General features: G+C 40.9%; 1 protein-coding gene across 3 annotated transcripts in view; it reads left to right on the top strand.

The window, feature by feature from the left end:
- dachd (dachshund d) overlaps window positions 1-15,556 on the top strand; it is an 88,563-nt gene that overhangs the window by 47,926 nt on the left and 25,081 nt on the right. For all 3 annotated transcript variants that reach the window (XM_026377153.1, XM_026377151.1, XM_026377152.1), the window contains exon 3: window positions 3,878-4,030. In XM_026377153.1, the coding sequence (XP_026232938.1) occupies window positions 3,878-4,030 (153 nt within the window). The remainder of the gene's footprint in view (window positions 1-3,877; window positions 4,031-15,556) is intronic.

The following is a 15,556-nucleotide window of genomic DNA, read 5'->3' as shown; positions in this document are numbered from 1 at the left end:
TAATGGTAGGTGGAGACATATTGTAATGTTTATGTTCTTTTGATGTACAATTAGCATGTCAGCCTCTAAAGTGGATCATCTAATCCAGTGCCACTTCAATCTGCTTTAAAATAGATCTAGTATGCACCAGGTAATTTAGTGTCAGTACTTTGTGCTGCTACCCCTCCTCTTTCAGTCCACTGCTTGTCATAAGGTTAGCACGCTCTGTAATTGATACTAAATTTGTCATGATGTGTAGCACAGTTCAAGTGGCGCAGCATACCTAAGAGTCGCGTTGTTCCCAACCCCAGTTTGTCATTGCTGCCACCAGTCCATGCATAAAATTAGGCAGCCATGCTCACTGACATGGAGTGTCTCTTCTCTACTTATCCTGCTTGCCCGATAAATAAAGTGTGTTTTCATTGTTGCCCATGGTGCAGTCCCTAACAAAGACAGAACAGAAACACAGAAGATAAGCTCTGCTAGTTTTTTGTTTTTATTTATTTATTTTATAACTGCTAGAGAAAGTCGTAAAAGTCAGTCTTTTGTGTACTGATGTGAAGTTAATCTGATTTTAATTTAATTATACGAGTTAGTTGCGGAGGGCACAGGCATTGGGGTGTTTGTTGTAAGAATGTTCTGACATTGGCGCAGGTATGGGGCAGCTAGCATGTTAATTAATGATGAAGATCCTGACAATATGCAGAGGCATGACAGCGTTAAGCCAGTCGGCTGCTGCTTCCTTTGCATATTAATAGATCCTTCATTATTATTTAATATGACAGCTGCTCCAAGGGCTACCATCAGACCTTGTCTCTGTTATTTGCTGTTTTGTGCTCCCCATGTGACAGTGCCATGCTATTCTCTATTTGTTGAAATGTTCCCTTTTCTGTTCTCTAACTGGTGTGGCTCTCTACATGCGGCTGTGATGTGCTGTTTGTTTTGTGCTCGGGAGGATTCTGACTTGCCCAAGTGTCTATATGAGAAAGTATCTGAATGTAAAGGTGACTTTGAAAGAATATATGAGGCTCGATTGTTTTGTTTGCATAGTAATGAATGCAGATTAGCACTGAGTGGGATTGGTCTTGTTGACGTTTAAACTTCTAGTGGCTTAATAGACTTGTTGCTGGGTGCCAGCATCCCCCAGTCGTCCTTATTACATTCACTGTATTGGGGTGTGTGTGTTATGTGGATATGACAATTGATCTGGTGAAATGAAACAATTATCAGAACAAAGATTTTGATTTATAGACTGTGTCACTTAGTCAAACACGGAGTGGAGGTTTGAGCTGAATGATAAATGAAAAATGGAAAAGTGATCATTTCATGTGTTTCACAATAGTACAAATCAATTTCTTAGCCTTTATTTACGCAGTACACATTTGATCAAAACCTGTCACCTTCTTTTGCGCAGATTAATTACATTTTTTTTTTCCTTTTTTATGGCTCAGTCTAGTTTGCTAAAGAAAAATACATTTTGAGGACACCCGCGCTGCAGTGTAATAAACCACAGTGTTCTCACAGCAAAAGTTAGAGAGCATCAGAAAGCACCACTGCGGCACTCCTTTGAGCGGCACCTGATTTGTGGGGGGAATTTATCACACAAACAGCCCAGAGGTGATTTCAATATTTACTCGGCAGTCTGTTCTGCATACGTCTCATTTGGAAAACAGTTGACTCTTGCCCATTATACACAAATGAAGGCTGACCTTCAGACTGGGCAGAGGCCACATTCATTATGTGGAGAAGTATCACCTTCTTATGAGGCAATGGTGTTTTTTTTTTTTCCTCTCTGCTCTGCCTATGCATATGGAACAGCAGCCAGGGCCCATTGCAAACGAGAGTTCCCTCGTTGACATGATGTATACTGTACGTCAATATGGTACTGATGTATTTTAAGATGCAAACAAGGCTTTAAATTATATGCACCTCCATGTCAGTGGCTCAGAGTGACTCTCGCCATCTGCCTATCAGCTGGGGATGAGAGGAGAGGGTGCCCAGGCTGGTATGTTCTTGTGTGGGGGGGTGTGTGTGTATGTTTGTCAGTGTGTATTTGTGTGCATGCTTACATGTATCTATTAGAGACACATGTTCGATTTCTACTGCTCCTTGTACTTGTGTCTCCACTCAAATGCATGGCTAATAGCTGCTCTTCAGTCCCATCACGGAGACGTGACAGCTTAGTGATGATAAACGCAGACGTTGCCTTGTTCTGCGTCAAACGTAAAGCAAACCTGCATATCAAGTATAAACAGCCTTTGTAAAAGGGCAGGTGATACCTTATTGTGGATATGAGTGATTCCACAAATACAGTAGGTACATATCTTTTTTTTTTTTTTTTTTTTTTCTTGCCATGCATCTTTTATTTTGTTGCCGGGGTTGGTGAGAAGAATCGTGGGACTCTCCTGAGACACACTAGGTCTAGAGGAGCTTTAGCAGTATCTGTCCCTGCTGTTTGAGACCAGCCTCATGAATAAAGATTTCAGTCACGTTCAACACACCAGAACCCTGAAAGTACCACAATGACAAACTAATGTTTTATGATCTCTGCAGTGTGCTCAGCATATGTATGTCTATAATCTCAGACTAACTATATCAATCATATCAAGTCCATTTTGATCGAGGTGGACAACGACGTCAAATATTCTTATTGCAGTATCTATTCAGAGATGTAGCAGAAATATTAAATGATTGTTTAAAATGTGACGTCAATAGTTATTTAAAAGAAGGAGACAGCGGCCCCAAGCCTGAGGAGAATCTATTTAAATATTCGAAGATATTTGGCATGTTGTCAGAAAATTTCAAGTAGCATGCATACTGAAGAATGCATCATAATTACTCCATTGTATAAAACGGTACAAACGTGTAGATTAACATAATCTGCAGAAGCACACAGTGAACTATATTTCCATAGTTCTTCCCCTAAATACATTTTGAGGAATGTTCATCAAGTTGTATGGGCAGTTAAAAATCACTAGTATTAAAATATGTTACAAGCATACAAGTAGAACAAGATATTATAATCTGCTCCATTCATTTCTATCATACATGTGCTAGGCTTTTTAAGGAGTACAAGTTTCATGCTTTCTTTTATTCCTGTATGTATAATACTCCACATTGCCTTGTACTAAATACACTTAAAGCCATTTACAAGTAATAAAGAATGAAAAGAAAAAAACTGAATCCTTGGCACAATGTTTATAGCTTTCCATTCTGCATGATCACTGGCCTTGACTCTCAGAAGAGCCCTCTTATTTTGAAGTACTACAGTACATAGAAGTGAAAAATTTGAATACCAGTGTTAGGTATTATTCAGGGTGATTCGATCTGATGAATACATTAGAAGGTATTGAAATACTCTCGATGAGAAGTTTTTTAAATCGCGGCTCTCTGTGCTGGTTCATGTTGTTTCACTTTCCCTTAGCCCTCTTGTGTCACACTGCATTGCAAAGCCTCTGTTATACAATATATTTGTAATACATTTTGTATTATTAGTTGTGCACACAAAATGGTTGCATTATGCACTATTACTTTGACGGCATCTACTTCTACCAAGGTACAAATACATCAATAGAGTCATGAGGAACGCAGGAGTAGGTGAAACATTCATAAAAATCATGTGCTGCCACACACACAGGGGTCCATTCCATCAGCATGATAACCTGCTGTGAAGATATCCCCTGTCAGAAGATGAAAAACCAAGCCATGAGCTCACAGGTGCTGATTCCTCATAGTGTATAAAATTATTCATTGTTTTATGATTTCAAAATTTATTTTTCATTGTGTCTTTATATATGCCAGGGCAGCTTTCCGAAAGGTTTCGCAGGTGCAGTGGCTGAGCCCAAGCAAACATGTAGCGGTCTGTAAACTCACTGTATCCTCTGCCTTTTCTCTCCAGGCCTGACAGCAGCGGCGGCAGCCGCTGCCAACGCAGCCATCGCAGAGGCCATGAAGGTCAAGAAGATCAAGCTGGAGGCGATGAGCAGCTACCACAGCAACGCCAACCACCATGGGGCCGACGGAGAGAATGGAGACCTCAGCTCCAGCGTTGGTGAGGATGCCCTTCACACACACACACACACACACACACACACACACATACATACTGTCATAGGGAACAGCACATTCACACTCACAAACGAAAGGCAAACACACGCTGCAAAGTGCCCTTAGAGACAAAGAGAAACACACACATCAAGACTTTTAAGACATACTGAACGTCATCACCATTTTTTCACACACTCAAATAACTCATACCTCTTACATTAGAACTCAGTTACAGTTATCAGTTTTAATAATAGATATTTAGTTCAGAAAAATGTTTAAGTAAATGTGTGATCTGAACATCAGTCTGCATCAAAACAAATGTTCTGATATGTAAAAAAAAAAAAATCCCAAAAGTTTTTTAGATTTTTTAGAATAAAACATTTTTTAATGATTTATTATTTATTATTATTTGTTCTGGTAACACTGGTGTTTGTCAAGTTTGGTTTGGAACATCTATGGGTGAAATATCAAGTTTTGCAGTATATGTCTGCGTCCTTCGGGTATATATGGTCTGTGTTAAATGAATTTTGTCCAATAGACAAAAAGACTTTTACTGATAGGGCATTCTGTATTCTTAATGAGTTATGGAAAAGGTTAACAACCCACAATAAAAAAGTATTTTAGTTTATTTATAATTAGTACTCTGACAAAAAGTGTTATGAAATTGATATTATAAATACAACATTAAAATGACTTCTGAATTTCTGAATTAAACTACACATATTGAACAATAATTATACTAATGGACTTCTCCATAATGATTATTTTTAAGAATTTAAAATATAGTGCTATACTGTATTAGTTAATCTATACAGTAAATATCTATATCTAATAGTTCAGTAGTCTGTGGTTTATTTTGCAAACACTGCACCAAACACTGTTGATCCATATTTACACGTTTGTGTTGAAGGAAAAAAATAATAATCTTAATAACTAAGTGAAAGTGTGAATACAGTTTCCCAAAGCCATCAACTTTTAACAAGGTCTAATTGAATTGCTGTGAGAGCATTGCTTTCTCACTATGTGCCATTTCAATTAATTATTAGCCCTAAAATGCAGAAGCATTTTCATAATATCACACAGAACCACTTGGAGTATTAAAGAGAATAATATTGTGTGTTAGTGCGGGATTCATGAGCCCATTCCAAATTATAGACCAGATGTAATCCCTGTAGCTTTGGCTGCTAAATGGGGGTTTTGACTGACTTACAGCAATAAATGGCTGGACTCTTGAATACATTTCAACAGTAATACATGACACCATGGAGCTTATGGTGTGTGAGATGAAAACAGGATGTGTTTCTAAGCAGATTTAACAATGCAAAATGCATAAAGTGTGAGGTCATCACTCTGAGAGAATGGAGTGTGTAAAAAAAGAGAATACAAGCGTACGAGGTCACGGAAATAAAGATAAATGTGAGTACCAACAGCAAGGCTATGGCAATGGAGCTAATAAGAAACTGTTTTATCTTTTTACAATTTAAATTGTAACCTTGAGCCCACAGCCAGCCACATAGACTCCCGGTAGAATCATAATTCTGGCAAGGGGGAGCAGCTCTAGGTGTGGGTGCATGGGCCACAGCATTAGCTCTCTGAGTGAAATATATGGCAGTGACGCCTCTCAGCCCCATCCACAATCAATTGGATTCTTTTCCTTTAATATTTACTCGCAGCGATGAGATGCTCGTCTGCATGGTGATGAACAGTCTGCCACTGGCGTTTGAAGGTGACCTGTCAGTGAGTATGGACAAATCTCTCGCTCACAGAAATGTAGAAAATAAATCATTAGGGGCAGGCAGTCAGACAGGGGCCTCTTTCTCTCTCACACTCTGCTCGGATTTAAATCAGCTCAGATTTATGATTTGAATTAATGCTTCGTTTGGTCAAAGCAATGGTCGCAGAGACAAATGATGTTTGGTACTGAAACCATCCTAATATTGATTACTGGGTGTCGCAGCAATCTCTTGTTTATATCAAGCACTCTCCTGTGACAGGGTGGCCAGCAGGAGTCATCCTGATAATACGCAGGAGAAATATGGCCTGCTCTGCACCACAGGGCCATGAAATACAGCAAGCGGTATGCTGTCTTCTTCATCTAGCCTCAGGCTTTCACTCACAAGTTTATTTTTAATGGAGGCATTTTGTAATTTCACAAAAATATGAACTGACTTAAAAGAAAGCACGATTATTTAACATTCCAAAAGTGTCTCCCCCTGGCCTGCTTTCACAAACTATTCTGGAGTGTGAATGCCTAATATGTCCAGCTCTCGAGCCTATTATCCAATAGCAATCCAAACTTATAAATCACTTGACTGATATGGCATGGAGTGGGCAGAAGGGGAACTGGCTGTAGCTTTGTTGGGACTGGAGTGACTGTTGTTCACAGTGCTGACTGGGGTATGACTTCATGCTGTTTTTCACAGACACAGACCACAGCTGCTCTGAGGAAATGGACTGCAATTTTAGAATCATCCAGCTTAATCTAAGACTCTCACAAATGGACGTGTTTACTTACACAAATTATGTTACCAGCCATGATAGGAATTGATATGATAATGAGCATGCCTCTGATAATAACATTAAGGACATAGATCCATTTAATATAAACCTATTGAAAAAAAAAACCTTCCCCGATTAAAATACAGGTGCCTCATCTCAATGTTTGTCTGACGCATATCTTGTATTGTGAAGAGCTTAAAGCAAAGCACAGCAGAGCCAGCTAGTGAAGGACACTCTGTTCTGTTTGTCGGATTGCTCGTCGCTGCCTTTGTGTTGATGTAAATTGAACAGGCTAATGTTTCTCCCTCACATTAAATATTCATCACAATTAGACCTTCCTGTTTGCATCAATGTTATTAATTATAAGGAAGAAAAAAAAAAAACGGCCAGTTCAACTCTCAGCCAAAATAACCAAACATTCTGAGTGAGAGGAACGGTTGCAGTTGTAGGGTTTTAGGAGCAAATGAGAGAGACAGATAAATGAATTGAGACGGAGCGACAGAAAAAGGAAAAAGAGGCAGAATGAGAGGTGTGTGGCTGGTGCCTTTCTTTGATTTTCACTCACACTCTTTAGTTGGGCAGAGGGAGTCCTCTCAAAGCACAATGTGGATTGTTCCTGCGCCTCTCAGGAAATGCCACAATTACAGATCACAGACCAAGCAAAACACGTGTGGCGCTGGGCCTTGAGGGGGATAAACAGCCTGCCATTCCCTCCCAATGCACTGACCCCAGCCACAACCTTCATTACTGGGAGAGAAAATATTGTCAGCTGCCCACTAACAAACACCTGCCAATTTCAAGAGAAGGAATTGCTTTTTTCAGCTGTGGAAAGGAAAATAAAGTGTTTCTTCGACCCTTAGAAGAGGAATTGAAAGAAAAGATAAGGCAGCGTTCACCCTTGTCTCTTTTTTTAGGCTGTCTCACTTATTTCTGTCTTTCATCCTCTGTCTCTCTTTGGCCACTGGGTGCTGCCCTGCCACTCATCTGACTCCTCACCACACAACTCTAATGGAGCTGAAATCCTGTTTGTAATTAGATATGGGAATTCCACTGTCAACAGCCAGATGATACCACAACATACCGCCCAAACAACTTGCCGACAGACAGCGCAGCGGTAAAAGGACAAGACACAACAGCCACTGATAACTTTCAGAATTGACTGCACACTTTAAATTCATCTTAAACCTGTAACACCACGACCGAACTGCATAAGGAATTAAATACTGCAGCATTAGTTCAAAACCCGACAGCCCTTTGTCTCACATCTGTGGCTTCTGTCCAGGCTGCCTGCGCCCAACAGGGAGTGGAAAGCCACATGCTAGGCTGAAGCTGGACGGGTGGTGACAGGTATCTGGAGTGTTGCCTGACTGAGACTTGAAAGAAGAGGTTCTGGGTGAGATGATGAGGAAGCATCATTCTCTCTTCCCAGGGTCATCAGGCTAATTTCTGCAAGCCCCACCCTCATGCTTGCATTTTCGTGTGTATTTATGTGTGTGAGCGTCTGTGCGTGCATGCTCGTGTGAGAGAGAAAGAGGGGGCCTTGGCCCCTGAGAGCGCTCTGTGAGGAGACCACAGCTGTACACTCCCAGCAGCTAATTGGTCCTTATCTAGCTGTCCCATTCATCTTCATTTTTTACCAATTACTGAGCATTATCTGTGTTCTCAGTTGGGTATGGGACTTAATCCTTTTTGGTTAAGCTGGTGCTACAGCTTGCAAATTTCAAATGGCAGAGGGGGGTGAAGGAGGGAGGAAGGAGGGAAAGGTGGAGGGGAAGGGGTAGGGGGGTGGCAAAAGTCATAGCAAAAACAAACTCTGAAACTTCCCATCGTCCCTCACTGGCAGGAAACAGTCAATAAACAATGACATCACAGGAAGAAGAGAGGAAAAAATGGAAGAGATCAATTATTGGCATTATAATTCAAGTCCTTGTTTGCAAACGTTGCAGCCTCATTGATTAGGCTGTTCTTGTTGCTCTCGCTATTATTGACTTGTTAAAACCATATTTTCTCATCATCAGCGGTTTTACTTTTGCGGTCACAGAGATAACACTTTAAGGGGCGTCATTAATTATTCAAGATGTATTCATTTTAAAGCACAGCAAGTCCAAATCATCCTGTTTACTCTACAAACAATACAAGTATAGTACATTGCTCATCCAGAAGGTACATCAAGACGCTGCAATCTGGGACAGTTAGCCTTAATTTTCTGAGATCAATGCATAACTAGGCTCCTCTCTATATGGGGTCTGTGCTTGGCCATGCTGCAGAGCTGAGTGGAGTCAGCCTGGAGACCATGCACTAATTACTGGAGTGTTTACTGCTCTGCTGGATAGCATTTGTAACATTTTGGATCATATGAGTGAGTCAGTGTGCTTTGTGCTAGTCCGATAAATAAGACATTAAGATGACAGTGTATATGAATGAAATTACAGTTAAAAATGATAGCCATCAATTATGATGTGGCTGGATAGTGTAGTGGTAAGATCACCACCCTCCATGTGGGAGACGGGGGTTTAAGGACCTCCAGTAGGGGTCCTTAAGCAAGACCTTCTTAAGCTTACCCTGCCTGCTTACCCTTGTTATACACTTGTCTCACTTGTAAGTTGCTTTGGATAAAAGTGTCTGCCAAATAATTAACTCTAAATGAGATAAGCACAAGTCTAAAATGGGTAAAATTAACAGGCATGCATGCATGCATGTAGACATAGAGTATAGAACATATACTGTAGCGTCAGCAGACACAGACTGTCGTGCAAACAGAAGCATATAGTGCATATACACTTCTCCTGCACTTTGATAGGGATGTGTTTGGTCACACTCTCTGCGCCAGCTGTCAGCCCAGCTCCACTGCTGCGATTTAATTAGTCTGTTTATGTCCTTTCTAATAATAAAACTCTCTGGGTGGAAGGACACATCCAACCAGCTAGCTGTGTGCTCCAACCTACTAGCTGAACTAGTGCTGGTGGCCGAGCACAACTAAATGTGGGCCATGATGGAGGATGGTGGCTACTTCCCGCTCCTCTAGACAGAACAGTGGCCCTCAGGCTCAGATCTAGTATCACCCCCTACTCAATCCTAACCTTAACCATTAGGGGATAAAGCACATACTGACCTGATATGAGTGTCTAGGGGCAACTTCATCCATCTTTCTCTCTAGCTCTCTTGTGGGAGCCTTTGTCATCTGAAGCTCTTGAGAGAGACTAGATTGTAGCCAAAGGCTGAACAGAATTCATTTCATGAACATAACATAACACCTCTTTCGTCGCAACACATTATTGCCCTGTCTGATTTATGAAATTGCGTTGTAGTTTGTGTTCATTTTCTCTATTCCGATATCAAGGCCACACTGGTCAAAATACGGTCTCTCTAAGCTGCTAGTGTTACGATAAAGGGAAATAGTGGCGGTAACTGAGTCAGACACACTGAGCTAGACAGAGAGTGGCAGAGCAGACAGACAGCCTTCCAGCTTGAGTGAAGAGCTTGATGGGTCTCTGTCTCTCTCTTGGGCTTTGGCCCTCACCATCTCTCTATTAGTCTGCCAGGCTCATGGGAGCCAGGTGACAGATAAGTGAAGAACGACACACACATTTTAATAGACATTTCAAAAGATAAACCTGATAATGATTTCTCTTTTTAATGAAGTCTAATGTCCTCGTTCTAATTCCAGTTGCGTCGGCTGTTAAGCATCAGCGTAATACTTGAATATGCATGATTGGGAAATTGTGAGGCACACTGATGTAGCTACAAAATACACAAGCCCAGACAACTGCAGAAATAGATTACAATAACAGGGGGAATTGATTAAACATTATTTCCGTAATGATCCATATCAAGTTCTATCATCTTTGAGTGGCAGCGGCGTTGCAGTGTTACAGAAAGGAACAGACACAAGGAGAGAAAACAAGCTAGACAAACCTCATGTCATGGAGATATTTGTCTGATTGTCTCTTGTGGTTAATTCACAATTGCAGGAGCAGAGCTATAAAAAACAACTGACCAGTCGAGTTGTCATCTCTCATCAACATTAGGACTCATTCTTCATTAATTGGATAGATTAATTTGGAGCGCTTTGATGCGGGGGTGATGCGGGGGTGATGCATGCGTTTGGCTGTCCCCTCCTCACTATTCTCTGTCAGGTTGAATTTAGCCAGGGAAGGGGCTGACCTTTGAAAGTGAAGAGATCAACACAATTTGAAAAGACAATGTCACTTGGTGTAAATGTGATATGTGTAATAAATGACATTCAACCTTTCAGTGATGATGAGCTTTCGCAGGTTGGAGTAATGTGAAATATGCACAGCGTGTAATTGCATAGAATGTGGAGCGGTTTCCACATACACAGCTATGGCGGTGCAGCATTAGAGCCCTACGTATCATGTGCTCTCGTTCCACTATGATTATCTCTAAGAGGACACATTAGCATACAGTAATAATATTACTCTGTACACAATAACTGTAATGACAATGCAGTGACGACAACAAGAAAATGACAATCTCTTTTGCTGTGATTACATTGTTAAAATGTTGCCCGACTGTGCAACAATCCTGGGCAGAATCAAAGAGCATTTGTGTGATAGAAGTAGTTAGTTCTGTTCTACACAAGCACTTTATTGCTTGCCTGGACCGAAAGGTGTTTCTTCTCAATTATAATATAGGAACCCTCATCCAAATATAGCTATCAGGCATACTGAGCCTAGACATCTTCACCATCACACAGCCTCTCCTCTGGGACCAAGATAAAGAGGGAGAGAGCAAGCAAGTACAAACAATGTTAAGGAATTTCACAATCTCAGCATGTCCTTCACAGTGTGAACAAACAGTGGAAGGTATTTTTCTGATAAATTGTGTTTAGAATCCTTAACAAAATACTCATTCCAACAAAATAATTGAAATTACCTGAACATAATGTTCTTTTTGTATTTAATTGGTGTACTTAGATGTAATTAAATCCAAACTAACTGCGTTTTTCTGAGCTGTAGTGATATAAAATTGACATTACAGTCAGATACATCACACGGTTCACCTTGAACTCATTACTACTGCAACTGTAAACCATACGCTGCATTACTGATTTTCTCTCATGAGGTAGTGTTGGTGTAATAGAGGCAGCGAGAGTGGAGATAGGTAGTGATGCTAATTTTGTAATTAAAACAGATGATCTGATGACCACATGCAAACTGATCCCTCCTCTCCCAACAAAGCAATATGACGGCAGAGTGGGCTGTGATTGATAACTCTCGTCAATATATTTCATTTCAGGAGCCTTAGTCAAATGACAACTGGTTGTCATTGACTGAAAGCAATCTTTTTAAAAGGGGAGTCTTTGCTAAGTATCAGATGAAAATGATTCCTCTGTCTGCTTGGGTGTCACTGTCTGTAGGAGCTTTATTGATTGGGCTTGAATATATTGCACCCGCAGTAGTAACAGCTGCTAGTAATATCGCTCCTCTCCTTCTGCTCTCCTCTTCTGCTCAGAGCACTTTCTGTGCCACGGCTTATTGTCAGTGATGCGATGCTGGTGCTCTCACACCAATGCTGTGTATTTATCAAGAGTGATGTGTTACAAATGTAAAGTGAACCTGGTTCCGACCCAAATTAGAGAAGCGACCGGTGTTTGCTAATGTGTCCTGAAGGCCTGGCTGTCCAGGCTACCCCCAGCCTTGTGCATGATTGCGTTAACTAAACCCACCATTGTGTTACACTCTGTGTTATCAAGCACAAGGATGTTGGCATTGGTTGGTAAAGGTCATTTTCTGTAATGAGATTTGCCACATGCAAGCATATGGCTTGATTATTGCCCTGTGCGTTAACATTTTCAGCAAAGAGACAAATAGACAGCTAAAACGGGGGCTAGTGCGGGTGGGGCAATGCAGAAACGTGTTTAGCATTTTCTCTTCAAAGATAGGAAGAAGTTTTTTCACAACAGTTCTGTCACAGAGATGATTGATCTTTCAATTTTCATAAGGAATGCGTGCCATTAGAGCTGAGGATTTAAATTATCCTATAAAAGTTGCTGCCTTAGATTTTATACACTTAAAGGACAAACACCTCTGTCTGTCTCCTTGATAATTTCTACCACATGTTACACTCCAGTGGTTTGGGTAGGAAAGCAATTACGTTACCTCATCAAACCAGAAATGTTTTCTTATCATGGTTTCTCTTACTTTACATTACATGAGGCACCCTGGCAAGTAGTCTTTGCCCACCTGAACCATTGGAAAGTGTATCTTTTAACTGTGGCATGTTAAACATATTTTGTTTGTTCGTATAAATTAGCTCGAAAAGTATCCAGTCATCGTGGTGCTTGGCATTTAAAGCACATGTTTGCATGTGTTTTTATGTCTGAGTGACTGTGTGTGTATTGTACGTACCTATACACAATTCTTTATACTACATCATTGTCTGTGAGTGTGTACCTTTATGTTTTCATGTTTACCTCCTTTATATTGCAAGATGTGTTCTTTTTATGTATCTCGGTGCCTTTGCACATACGTACTGCACGAGTGTATAGCAGGTATTTAACAAAGGCAAGATGTTTTCTTTATTATCAGCATTAACTGCTTAAACACAAAAGGCTTTAAAGTTTCATTCAGTGACACTGAGGGGCTGTGGGTGGCTACATCAAAGCTCAATACCTTCCTCTCTCCCCCCATTTTAATGAGAAACAGCACTCACCAGCCTTGACTGAACCTGCCATCTGTGTGTGTCTGTTTTTCCTTGTTTGTGTATGTGTGTGTGTGTGTGTATGAACGTGTGTGTAGTTGTGTTTATGTGCATATGTAAGCATGCACTCGTGTTTTGTAGTGGCACCACAATGCCAGACAACATATTTATGGAGGCAGTGTCTCACGTGGCAGGTCTCCTGATTTTTAGAGGAGATTAACAGTTATAGTTAAGATGAATAGCTGATTAGGGCTACGCAGAGACTTCTAAATGTTTCAACACTTTTTCATGAGCCGTTGGTTTCCTTTTGGGACTGGTGTGCAGACCCTTGATACGACCACAACAAAGACTCCTTGTGTGTGCACAACGGTCTCACCTTTGTTGGAGAAATACATACACGACATGGGGGCATTTTACAAGCGCAATTAGGAGGAAAACTGAGATTGTTTTGCAGCGACGGACTACATATGCATTGTGCAGTGAGTCAGTCCATTTAGCTGCTTGACAAGAATAGTCCTGTTCAGTTTGACAGATCAGAAGAGGAAAAAATATCTCAGCACCATGAAAACCAAAGGCTTAGCGCTGAGCAAATCAGCCCTTTGTCTTATTCAATCCAAATCAAAGGATAACCAGGAATGTTTGTTTGAAACCAGCATTTACAATGCATTGTTCTGAAGCCCAGAGCCCCCCAAACAAAGACAGATAGGCTTTAAACAAGTCATTTAATTAGCACCGGGTCCCCAGCTTTGGCTACGGCAACCAATTATACATTCCTGAGGCATGTGCAGGTCCTATTTCACAGGAGCGAAAGGCAGATCCTCTCCAGCCCTGTCTCTTACAGTACATTTCTTCCCTTCCATTTAAGAGAAGGTAAATAGCCCAGACAGACAGCTTCATTAGCCAGCGTCTGAAGAGCGCGGGGCCGATTGTCGCTTAAATAGTGCGCTTTTACTGCAGGCCCAGCCGGCGACCTCCGATCAATTACAGCTGACATTATTGTTTGTCGGGAGCTTTTTTCCTGGACAGAGAGAGTAAAAAACGAGATCAGGCCTGAGCTTTGGCTGGAAATGTAATCTTCCCCCTCTCTTTGGTTCTTCTGCTCCACAAACAATAAATCATTCAGTTGAAGAGATAATAAAGTGCCAAGTAGGAGCTAGTTTAATTTTTGTCAGGGGAAATCTGTCCACAACAGAGTTAAGGGTAAGGGGCTGGCTGCTACCTCCATACCATTTTCAATGACAATGGCTTAGTTCTTTTTTCTTATTCTCCTTTGTAGGGTGAGACGGCCACAAAGGCTGAAGTCCTGTTTAGATGAAGATTAACTGCAGTACAAATCACCGCAGGTTATCATTCCTGTCATCAAAATAAATGACTGGTCTCTTTTTAATCGTTTTAAAACATTCAACATTCAATCTTTTTTCTGTGTGATTCTTTTAAGTATTGGACTTACCGTCAGCGGTGCGGTTTGATTCTGATGTAACAGCTTTTTAATCATGTTGTTACCAAGGGCTGTTTTAATTCATACAATTCATCCTGCGTGATTCAGATCTTTGCTTATCCATGCGTGAACTCCCAAGCACTGCACGACATAATAGCTGAGCTGTTTATATTGGTATTAAGTGATTTGTAGTTTTAATGATGGTAAATAGGAGTTCACCTTTGCAGGTCCCCCAGGCTTACTTCAGGTAAATTACTCCAAATGCATTGTTTATGCCCTTCAGGAGAGAGGGGGCTTGTGGGAATTCACCTCTCATCAGGTCTGAACTTCTGTATCAGAGATAAACAGAAACTGACAAATATGTTTCTAACAGTTTGCCCACTGGAGTATCTACACAATATACAAGTGATTAATGAGTCTGACTAATGTTTGTTGATTCTGTTTTTAGAAAAGAATTACACTGTCAATGCATAGTATTACCAAGTTAAACATTTTTCAGGACAGCGTACTGAAGTTGTTTGTAATCCTTTCATTTAACGAGTAAATCAAGCAAGTGGGAATAAATTGCACATGAATCAAACGAAAACACTTAACTGTCTTGCAAAAAATGCCAGATTCTTTGAATAAACCAATATCCTCCTCACCTGGCTCCTTTCAGCTACAAATAAAAGGGATTTGGTGGACCCTCGTTGGTCGGTGGCACATTCCCCCACAGTGGCCTGAATGGGCCTTTATGGGAGAAACACAGCTTTAAGATGGGGTGACATGAAAGGGGCTGGACAGGCACTGAAAGCGAGACTAATACCCCTTAGAGCGAACAGAGGTCCAGTGTTTCCCCACAAGGCTGTTTGTCAGGTGGAAACACATCAACAAAATTCATATACCATCAAGTGCAAGACACAACAAAGAGACGAGTAGAGGAATGTGATT

This window comes from Anabas testudineus, chromosome 21 (genome assembly GCF_900324465.2).
Source record: "Anabas testudineus chromosome 21, fAnaTes1.2, whole genome shotgun sequence".
In the NCBI taxonomy this organism is placed as follows: domain Eukaryota; kingdom Metazoa; phylum Chordata; class Actinopteri; order Anabantiformes; family Anabantidae; genus Anabas; species Anabas testudineus.
This window is presented reverse-complemented; position numbering and strand designations above follow the sequence as displayed.